Source organism: Apodemus sylvaticus, chromosome 10 (assembly GCF_947179515.1).
Source record: "Apodemus sylvaticus chromosome 10, mApoSyl1.1, whole genome shotgun sequence".
Lineage (NCBI taxonomy): Eukaryota > Metazoa > Chordata > Mammalia > Rodentia > Muridae > Apodemus > Apodemus sylvaticus.
This window is the reverse complement of record NC_067481.1, coordinates 19,854,189-19,864,403: the sequence shown is the minus strand read 5'-3', so window position 1 is coordinate 19,864,403 and position 10,215 is coordinate 19,854,189. Positions and strand designations below refer to the sequence as shown.

At 50.3% G+C, this 10,215-nt stretch overlaps 1 protein-coding gene across 6 annotated transcripts; it reads left to right on the top strand.

Annotated features, from left to right (window-relative positions):
* The first annotated feature begins 3,476 nt into the window (after positions 1 to 3,476).
* On the top strand, positions 3,477 to 9,818 carry Hexim2 (HEXIM P-TEFb complex subunit 2). 6 transcript variants are annotated; one of them, XM_052196333.1, is made up of 3 exons: positions 3,477 to 4,289; positions 5,212 to 5,318; positions 8,804 to 9,818. In XM_052196333.1, exons 2-3 carry the CDS (start codon positions 5,256 to 5,258, stop codon positions 9,683 to 9,685), a joined length of 945 nt encoding a protein of 314 aa, XP_052052293.1. In that variant the 5' UTR covers positions 3,477 to 4,289; positions 5,212 to 5,255; the 3' UTR covers positions 9,686 to 9,818. The 6 variants fall into 6 exon arrangements, with proteins under 6 accessions (XP_052052293.1, XP_052052294.1, XP_052052295.1 ...); XM_052196334.1 differs by lacking the exon at positions 3,477 to 4,289 and adding an exon at positions 4,298 to 4,523; XM_052196335.1 differs by lacking the exon at positions 3,477 to 4,289 and adding an exon at positions 4,298 to 4,523 and having other exon boundaries at positions 5,209 to 5,318.
* Positions 9,819 to 10,215: the final 397 nt, after the last annotated feature.

The window sequence follows — 10,215 nt, the reverse complement described above, 5'->3', positions numbered from 1 at the left end:
AATTAGGAACTGAGGCATTTAGGGTTTTCCTGAGCCACTACTTCCTCACCTTCCCATATCTAATACTTTTTGTATTCATCTTGTGTATGTATATGCAGGTCCTTGTGCATTCACATGGATATAAGGGAGGCCAAGGGTAATCCTCGGTGCCACCCACCTGTGCCATTTCCCACATACACAAACTTATTTACTGGCAACAAACCCTCTTACTGGTGAACTGTAACTAGCCAAGTACACTCAGCACACCCCAGGAACCTGACTGCCTCTGCCTCCCCACACCCCTTGCCCTCAATAAGGGTTTCTCTGTGTAACTCTGACCCTCTTGGAACTTCCTTTATAGGCCAGTAGGCCTCTGCCTCCCAAGAAGAAATGCCCCACCACCTTCTGTGTGAGTGTGTGCCTGCATAAAATGTATGTGCACCACATGCTTGTCTGATACCATGGAAATCAAAAAAGGGCCCTGGAACTGGCATTAATCACGTTCTACCCTGAGGGTGCTGGGAATTGAACATGGATCCACTGCCAGAGCAATCAGCGCTCTTACCTGCTGAGCATTCCTCTAGTCCACTAGCCCCCTTTTTTTTTTTTTTTGGATTTGTTTTTTTTCGAGACAGGGTTTCTCTGTATAGTCCTGGCTATCCTGGAACTCACTCTGTAGACCAGGCTGGCCTCAAACTCAGAAATCCGCCTGCCTCTGCCTCCTAGAGTGCTGAGATTACAGGCATGCCACCACCACCCGGCTCCCCCAGCACTTTTTAACTTGGGTTCTAGAGACTGAACTTAAGTCACTGGCTGAGTTGTCTCTCCCTTCCACTGTCCCACTGTTTGTTTTTTGAGATGGGGTCTCGATTTAACTCAGACTGGTATTCAGTATGTCAATCCACCTGCCTCAGCCTCCTGAGTATAAGGATTATACTGAGCTCCTCTCAACTATTTAAAAATCAAGGAATGGAAAAGCTTATGCATCATCCTTAAGAACTGCTAAACCTTCATCTAGAAATGAGTGACACATGTCTGCACCTGGTATAGCAATGCTACTTAGTATCATCCAAAGGTTTAACCCAATTGCTCTGCAATGGAGGGTGAGTCACAAGAGTCTAGGATCCTCCTCATATAAATTCTTGATGGAAAACCACAAAGATAACCGCAGGCTCCCTCTCAGCTCCTGTGCCTCTCTGACTCCAAGTTAGTGTCATGCTGTCCTAACTCACCATCCACCCCACTCTCCACTCATGTGCATTACTATGCAAGTGCTCTTCCACCCTGCCATATCCCCATCTATCTGAGACAGGATCTTAACCTGTAGCCAAGGTTGGCCTCCAATTTGTGGGTAATCCTCCTGCCTCTGCCTCCCAGGTGCTGGGATTAGCGTGAGCCCCCATACTTGGCTCTTCATCCTTTCTTGATCACGGCAGTGAACATGACAAAGAGCGTACTAGAGGATGAGCACTGCAGCTCCAGTTAGTGTTGGCTGTTGACAGGAATCCTAGGCTAAGGCAAGTGGGCTCACAAGAAATGTAAGGCCAATGAGCTCTACAAAGTAAGTTCTAGGCCATCCCGGACTAGAGCAAGGTCATGCCTACAAAAAAATAAAATAAAATAAAATAAAATAAAATAAAATAAAATAAAATAAAATAAAAAAGGTAGTTCACAGTTTGGATTAGGAACTTTAACAGGGGCTAGGGATATAGCTCAGTCAACAGGATGATTGCCCAGAGTGCATAAAGCCCTGGGCTCAGTCTTAATACTACATAAATTGTGTGTGATGGCACACTCCTGTAATCTCAGCATTCAGAAAGTACAGGCAGCATTCTAAGTTCAAAGGTCATTCTTGGCTACAGGGAGTTCAAGGCTAGCAAGTACAGCAGATCCTGTCCTAATTCATCTCAGTCATGACTGAATTCGGTGGTATACAGCCGAGAACACTTGAGGGGCTCATGCAGATAGTTCCAGGCCATGGGTTAGTGAGAGCAAACGTAGTACGGATACTAAGCCACCCCTTAGAACAGCCGGCAGGCTCACCGTGTAAAGGCACTTGCTACCAAGCCTGACAACAGGAGTTTCATCCCTGGAAAGCCAGGTGCTAAGCGAACAGACTTATAAATTCTGACCTCCACATGTGTGCATGTATAAACACAAAGGAAGTAAATAAATGATTTTGGGTTTGGTGGTGCCTGCCTACATTCCAAGGATTTAGGAGGAGGAGGAGGAGGAGGAACTGAAGCCCTGTTTTCAAAGGAACAAGGGAACAAACAAGCTGATATACTAGCTCATACCTGTAAATCTAACACGTGGTTGAGGCAGAAGGATTACTCTAAGTTACAGTCCAGCCTGGGGTAGAGTAAGAAGTCTCAAAAAAACTAAACCACTCAAAAGTGATCAGGTATTTTTGTTTGTTGTTTTGTTTGCACAGTAGACTTTAACTATGACGCTTTCACTCCATTTAGGACTAAAGTCTCACTAGTATCCCTGGCTGGCCTGGAACTCTCTATGGAGAGCTGGCTGGCCTCAAATTTATAAGGGATCCACCACATCCAGCCGGAAAGACTTTTTTATTAATACAAGGGGCAGTCCTTTAACCCTGAAGAAACTTTCATGGGTCCTGCTGTTAAAGCAAAGGCTTAGGAGTTAGAACATCTATAACCAGTAGTAAAATTGATTGCAAGGTACTCACAGATACCAATGGCTAGTTAAGCACCTACGTCAGAGCCTTACTTGGGTACAATTTTAACTGACAGCTAAACTACAAAGGTGTAGTCTGGGAATCTTTTAAGAAAACACGTTCAGTAAGAGAACACATCAAACTCCAGCCTTTTAAATGCTGACAGTGCTATGTTAGGTTGTAAGTTTATTCAGGGTCTCCCCTATATCCTATATAACACATAAAGTTGATAAAACCTGACATTCATACTTAAGTTACCTTCTGCCTCTACAGAAGAGATGGCTCCAGTAACAACTTAACAGTGGCACAGAAAATACTCTCCCTAGTTTGTGGAACAAGGCTTTAAGCGGGACATTGTGTAGGCTTACAAAACTCACACTGGAATTAACTCCCTCTGCCCTTGAAGCACAGCCACTTTGCCCCTAAGTTACGGCTCAGATTTCAAAATGCAAGCAGATGTTTTTGAAGTATCCGAAATGGGCCACTCCGTTTCTATTACTGGACTGTGGTGACTGAAATTATTTTCTGTCCCAACCCTGCAAAAGGGCATAACCCCATCCCTTTGGCGTAAAATTTTGAAGTGGGGCAGCACACTTTCTGGAGTTTCCAAAAGTGGATGGTGACGTTCGAGGTCAGACCATTGGGAGAGTCGGGGCTCGATGGGAGAAATCTTGAGGGCAAGAGAGCTCAGAAATTTCCAAGCTCGAAGCTCGAGCTCCCCACGTGCCCGGATCTAGCTGGTCCCAGGGGGGAGTTGGTGGTTGCTAGAGAAGTTAGAGGGTTGTTGCTTTTCGCAGCCCTGAGAGGTGGGATGGACATGGTGTATGGGGGTGGGGAGGTGGGTGCAATATGGCCGGGCACCCGCGGAGCCTCCAGCTGACTAGCACTGCTCAGGGCCATGCGGCCAGGGTTGCAACCTCGGCCGGTCCCCGCGAGCCAGTGTCTCCAACTGGCGTCGCGCCCACCTCGTCCTTCAGATGGGGGTCCAGCTACGCCGGGCCTTGCCGCCATACCCAGGAGGAATGGGGGTGAGGAGAGGCCTTGGCAGAGCTCGGCCTCAGGATCACGTCCCGGTGGAGGCTCAGCAAAGGAGAAGCCGTCTTACTGGCCTCTCCTCTGCTGGGATCACGGGAAAAACGCGGTAATTACTCCCAAACCCCGCTCTCAAAGGCGAGGCGGAGAGGCTGCCGGGACGGTTTGAGGACTGGGCTCAGCCGGGGAGACGCCAACCTTCACCCTTCCCGGCCCCCGACCCAACTCCCCGCCGTCTCCCGGCGCCGCCACTTCAGGCAGCCCACTCGGCCCGGCCTCTCCCCGCGCCCGGACCACCCCCCATGGGGTGCTCTCACTGCGCAGCGAGTCCCTCCGCTGCCTCCTCCCAGCCCAAAATGGCGGCGGCGGTGGCCACCGAGCTGCTCGTCGCCTTCCTCAAGGCTAGGGAATCCCTCCGCGCGTAAGCCCCGCCCCTGTGAGCCGGATCTATACTTCTCCCTGGTAAAGACTAACGCCATCAATGAACTCTTTAATTGAGTCCTGACAGGGCGGGTCCAGTTGTGCTTCCGCACAGCTAGTTGTTGACAAAAGTAGGCAGACTGGCAGACGAGCGACCCAATCAAAGAAGAGATCGGTGAGCGCGGGACGTCCACGCAAAAGCAGATAGGTTTTTGGCGTTCCTGGGGCATGGTTGTTGACGTAATGGGAGCTTGAAGGTATCCTGGGCAGCTTTCCTAGTGTGGAAGAACTACAACCCCCAGCAGTCATTGCGCTGCCAGGCTGTCCTCTTCGCCCCCTCCACCTCCACCCCCCCCCCCATCTTAGTGCTTGAGCGGCTTGGCCAGAGCTGCTGCTACTGCAGCAAGAGGTAGGGCTGAGGCGTTGAGAATTTCATGGACAGGCGGTCGCACAGAAAGGCACACAGAGGTAGTGGTGTACACTAAGCCCTTGACAACAAATAGGTCAGTCCCACCTTTGCTAAACCCCCCTTCCATTTTCCCTCTTCCAAGAAATTCATTTTTACTCCCATTTGATTTTGTGTGTGTGTGTGTGTGTGTGTCAGCTGCATGTAGTTTGAAGACTTATTTCTTTTTATTTCCCCGTTCCTTGAGACAGATAGGGGTCCAGGCCCTGGAGACAAAAAGACTTCAACCATAGGCTCTGACCAGGTCCCAGCCTAGAGCGGTTGAAGGTGGTCAAGATAGAGGCTTCCAGAAGCTACAGACCCACCCCATCCACAGCTTCCCCCAAGCAGTGTCCTTTTTGCGTAGCTTAGGCCTACCTTCCTAACTGCCAGCCTGGTCTTATTAGGAGAACAGAGGCCCGGGGCCTGAGGAACAGGATTGGAAAGACAGTCTTGCGTGTTTCCACTTGGTCTCTTGCTGGCTAGAAGTGTGAAAACCAGGGTTTGGAAGCAGCCTTCGGAGTCTTCATTTGAAAGGGAAGGCCATGCTGGTCTGGGTCCAGAAAATGGCTGCTGCTGCTGCTGGGACAAACAATTCCCGACCAACCAGCTTCTGCCTAAGGAGTTAAGTTTCTGTTGTTGTTCAAAGCAGGTGACAGTACTTAGAGGCATCATCTACTGAACGACTAGGAGAAGATGGCCACTCTGAGCCATACCAACTGTAATACAGCATCACCAGCTGCTCTGGAGGAGGCGCGGGTAAGTACCCACCCCTCTGCCACCTGAAAGCCCTAGACACGGGATCAGATGGCTGAAATCCTAGGGGTTTTTTGTTTTGTTTTGTCTTGTTTGTTTGTTGGTAGATTTGGAAAGCCAGTATTTTATTTTGTTTTTGTTTGTTTGAGACAGGGGTCTCTCTGTAACCCCAGCTGGCCTTGAACTCACAACAAACATTCTTCTTCAGTCTTCCAAGGGCTAAAATTACAGCCTGCACCACCACACCCAGCTGGGAAGCCAGTGTTTTAAATGAGTCCGTACTGTGCTCTGGGAAAGAGGCCAGAATATGATTCAGTGATAGCTCATGAATTCCTAAAAGCCCTTCAAGGTAGATGTGATTTCCAACAAACAGAAGCTAAGGTTTGGAGAGCTGTAATACGTTTTCCAGAATCACACAGCCCTGTAAGCAACAAAATTCCACCTGACATTTAAGGTCTTAAGATAACAGAACCTTGCCTCTCAATGACAAGGGACCTCAAGGACAAATAACTTGGTTAGAGATTTTGCACTTAAAAATTTTTATTTGTTTATTTATTTATTTATTTATTTATTTATTTATTTTTCCGGCTGAGAACCAAGAAGGAAACAGGACAAGAGGTTTTGGTGTATGGCTTGGCAGGCAGGGCAGGAAAACCTCAGAGAAGAGAGAGAAGGCTCCTAAGTCCTCAGTAAATGGCAATTTTTTTATGGGCTGACATCAGGAACCCACAGAGTCCCAGCCCATACTGTCTTGAGTTGACCTTTATCCATCACCACACTCCCCAAATAGTAGAGGGCCAAATCAGATGGCCAAACCAGTCAGAGTTGGTTTCTGGTTGTTGTTGTTGTTGTTGATTTTTGCAGTGCTGGGGATTGAACCCAGACCTTGTGGATGCTGGAAAAGTGCTTTGTCATGGAAGCTTCCTCCCCGGCCCTTTGTTGTTGCTGTTTGCTGGGTTTTGTTTTTGTTTTTTGACAGGGTTTCTCTGTGTAATAGCTCTGGCTGCCCTGAAACTCCCTCTGTAGACCACGCTGGCCTGTAACTCAAAGATATGCTTGCCTTTGCTTTCCAAGTGCTGACATTTTGTGAGTGTGTGTGTGTCACAGTGTTGAGCTCAGAGATTCTATTAACCGTCCTACCTAGCCTCACCAGCGTTTCTCAATTTGAACCGCATGGCGTGTCGAGGCTAGAAGGTTCAGAGAGGACGAGTGACTCGCGCGGGTTACCAGACAGAGCTTATCTTTCATAGGGATGGTGGTGGAGGGGTAGAACTTCAAAATGGAGACAATGAATAAGCCGAGAGGCAGAGCTGGCTTGGTTTTAAGGCTGGGACTTAGGGGACTAAGGCTGGGAACAGGGAGATGGCTGTAAACATACAATAAGCTATCCTTAGTTCCCTGTGCTCTATGTCTCAGTGGGCAGCAGGGCCATCTTAGTTGGTCCAAGACACCAGTAAGACAAGACCAGTCCCTTATGATCTGTGATCTTCCTGCAGGAACACTGCAAACAACTCACAACACATCTCCACCCCCACAATCCCCTTAGGGTCTCTGAAACAGGTAACAAGACAGTCAGCACGATGCCTCCGATGCCTTGTGTGGGTAATCCCGGAACTCAGGAGACTGAGGCAGGATTGCCGAGACCAGGTTTGGCTGCAGAATGAGTTCCAGGGTATCCTGGCTTCCAAGTGAGACGCTTTCATAAGCACCCCCTATCCCCCCAAAAACAAACAATCCAGCATCTCATATAATATACCCCTACTTTTACGAGGATGTAAACAGTGTGTCTCCACAAGCAGACCCCCAAATCCCCTGCTCAGAGGACAGCAAGATGGCTCAGCAGGTAAAGTTACTTTTTGCACCAAGCCCGACAGCCTGAGTTCAAACTCCAGGATCTAGAGAGTAGAAAGGGAAAACCAACTCCCACAGCAATCCTGTGACACACACACACACACACGTAACTGTAATAAAAATGTAAAAAAGTGACCCTGCTCAGATGCCAGGCCGTGTGGAGCAGCATGGCAGTGATAGTGGTTATTATTAGAAATCTCTCTGACCACAGACTTAGAGCGATTCAATTCTTTCCCTATCCTCACACCCAGGACTCCCACCCTCACCACACAGATAAGCAGAGGCCTCTTGGGGCGCTCCCTCCCCGCCTCTCCCCCTCTCCTCCTCTTCTCCCAAGGTCTCATTGTGTAGCCCTGGCTGGCCTGGAATAGGCTGGCCTCAAACTCTTCTACCTGCCTCTTGTCACCAAGCCGTGGGATTGCTGGGTTCTCTCCCTCTTTAAAGCTCTGAAATCTTCCGGACCTCCCCTTGGTTAGGACCTCTTGCTGCCTCAGACAGTACATAAATAGAGAAACAACCGAGTGTTCATTTGCTGAGCACAGGGGTAAAATGTTGCATTCTTGGCATGAAGATATATGATAAGTAGTAGCGTGCTGGGTGCTCTCTGCCAGGTTGCCTTGTGACTACACAGTTGCTGGGGAGCTGGGCGTGCCGCTGTCATAGGGTCTTCAGGGAGCGCGTCACCAAAGAGGCAGCGTTAGGAGCATGAGGAGCAGGGAAGCATCCACCACACAAACAGCTGAAGCAGGATTAGCTACCTCATTTTCAGGGAGTGGGCAGGGAATCTCTGTTCAAGAGTTATTAAGTTCAACCCCTGGCCTATAATCCTAGGTGGATTTACTTGGATAGAGTGAGTTCAAGTTCAGCCAGGAAAACTTAGTGAGACTCTATTTCAAAACAAAAGCTAAAAGGGTAGGAGTACAGTGGAAAGACATCACGCTGCTACACATGCCTGAGACTCTGCCTTCAAGGACGCTACGGAGTTCTGAGCTAGTCACAGTTTCATGTACCTGTTATTGAGGCTGAGGCAGGAGGTTGGTGAGTTTGAGACTAGCCTGGGATACACTGGGAAGACCCCAATTTCAAGAATAGCAGAGCATTAAACCGAGTACGAACCCCTTCTGAATGTGGGTGCCTGTGGTGGTGTTGAGGTAGCCCAGGCTGTCTTTGATCCTGGCTTGATGTCCTGACAGGTGTTTTTGCCACCCTAGTGCTGGGATTTACAGGGATCCACTACCGCATCTCGCCTCCCTGACTTTGATTTGAGGAGCGCTTGTGGAATGTCCCTCTAGATCTGGTATTGTTCTGGGCACTGTTAATGGCTACCCAGGATGCATGAAACCCTAGCTTCCAGACCCTAGCACTACAGAAACCCAGCATGGTGGAATGTGTGTAATCAAGCATTCAGGAGGTAGAGGCAGGCAGATCAGAAGTTCAAGATCATCTTTAGTTGCTCAAGTGAGTTCAAAGCCAGCCTGGGCTGTGGAGATGCTATGTCCAAAAAAAAAAAAAAAAAAAGATGGTAGAGGGACAAAATAGTAATCACTTGAGACAGGTATGCGATGCCTGGATGGGCTGGGAAGGACTCCCCTCCCAGGGAAAGGTTATCTGTGACCCACCCTCCTTTTTCTCTCTAGACTTCCGGGGGTCTTCGGAGTCCCCAGATAGCCCATGAGCCTCATGACTTCGGTGGTTCCCAGCTTCCGCCACCAGGAAGGGAGGTTCGATCAGAGGATGAAGGGACTGCCCCAGCTGGCGGCGATGGCTCAAGTTGTAACATCAGGGGTTCTCGAACCCAGAGCCCAGGGGGCTGTTCCGTGGAGGCGGTGCTGGCCCGGAAGAAGCACCGCAGGCGGCCGTCGAAGCGCAAGCGGCACTGGCGGCCCTACTTGGAGCTGAGCTGGGCTGAGAAGCAGCAGCGAGATGAGAGGCAGAGCCAGAGGGCCTCTCGGGTCCGCGAGGAGATGTTCGCCAAAGGCCAGCCCCTGGCACCCTACAACACCACGCAGTTCCTCATGGAGGACCGCGACCTGGAGGAGCCTAACCTCGACGTGCTGCACGGGCCCTGCCACGCAGGCTCCGGTGGGGAGAACGAGGCGGGGGACAGCGACGGGCAGGGCCGAGCCCACGGGGAGTTTCAGCAGAGGGACTTCTCCGAGGCCTATGAGCGGTACCACACCGAGAGCCTTCAGGGCCGCAGCAAGCAGGAGCTGGTGCGCGACTACCTGGATCTAGAGAGGCGGCTGTCTCAGGCCGAGCAGGAGACTCGGAGGCTCCAGCAGCTGCAGGGACGCCCCGGCAGGCAACCCTGTCAGCAGGTGGAAGAGCTGGCTGCCGAGGTGGAGCGCCTCCGGACTGAGAACCAGCGGCTTCGTCAGGAGAACGAGATGTGGAACCGAGAGGGCAGCTGCTGGGACCAGGAGAAGCCAGACGCAGGAGGGACCCTTTGGCCCAAGGCTGAGGCCCCATTGCAGACCCACACAGGCCAGCTGGGTCACAGGGAGGCAGGTGACAGATGAAAGCCATACCCTGTCTCCAGCATACCCTGAGAACTGCTAAGACAAGGTCAGAGTTTCCCCCGCCATTTCCAATGTTGGGTCTTTGATGTCATCTAACTTTTTACAGAGCAATTAAACAGCCTTGTGAGATGTCCCAGTGAGAGTGGCTAGAATTGATTTCAGCAGGGCTCTTCTTGGGATTCCAACTTCTTTTTTATTTTTAAAAATGTGCTAGCCGGGCGTTGGTGGTGCATGCCTGTAATCCCAGCACTTGGGGAGGCAGAGGCAGGCGGATTTCTGAGTTCGAGGCCAGCCTGGTCTACAGAGTGAGTTCCAGGACAGCCAGGGCTACACAGAGAAACCCTGTTTGGAAAAAAACAAATCCAAAACAAACAAACAAACAAACAAACAAATGTACTGTGCAGCACATGTGCAGAGGCCAGAAGAGAGCTTTGGACCCCCTGGGACTGGGGTTACAGGCAGTTGTGAGCTGCTGTGTGGGTTGCTAGGAACCGAACCTGGGTCCTCTAGAAGAGAAGGTGCTCCTAACA

Excerpts from the sequence above, each read along its gene's own strand:
- Hexim2 (XM_052196333.1), top strand. The coding sequence starts at position 5,256 with ATGGCCACTCTGAGCCATACCAACTGTAATACAGCATCACCAGCTGCT. Across the intron at positions 5,319-8,803 it reads CTGCTCTGGAGGAGGCGCGG|ACTTCCGGGGGTCTTCGGAG; the intron begins GTAAGTACCCAC and ends TTTTCTCTCTAG.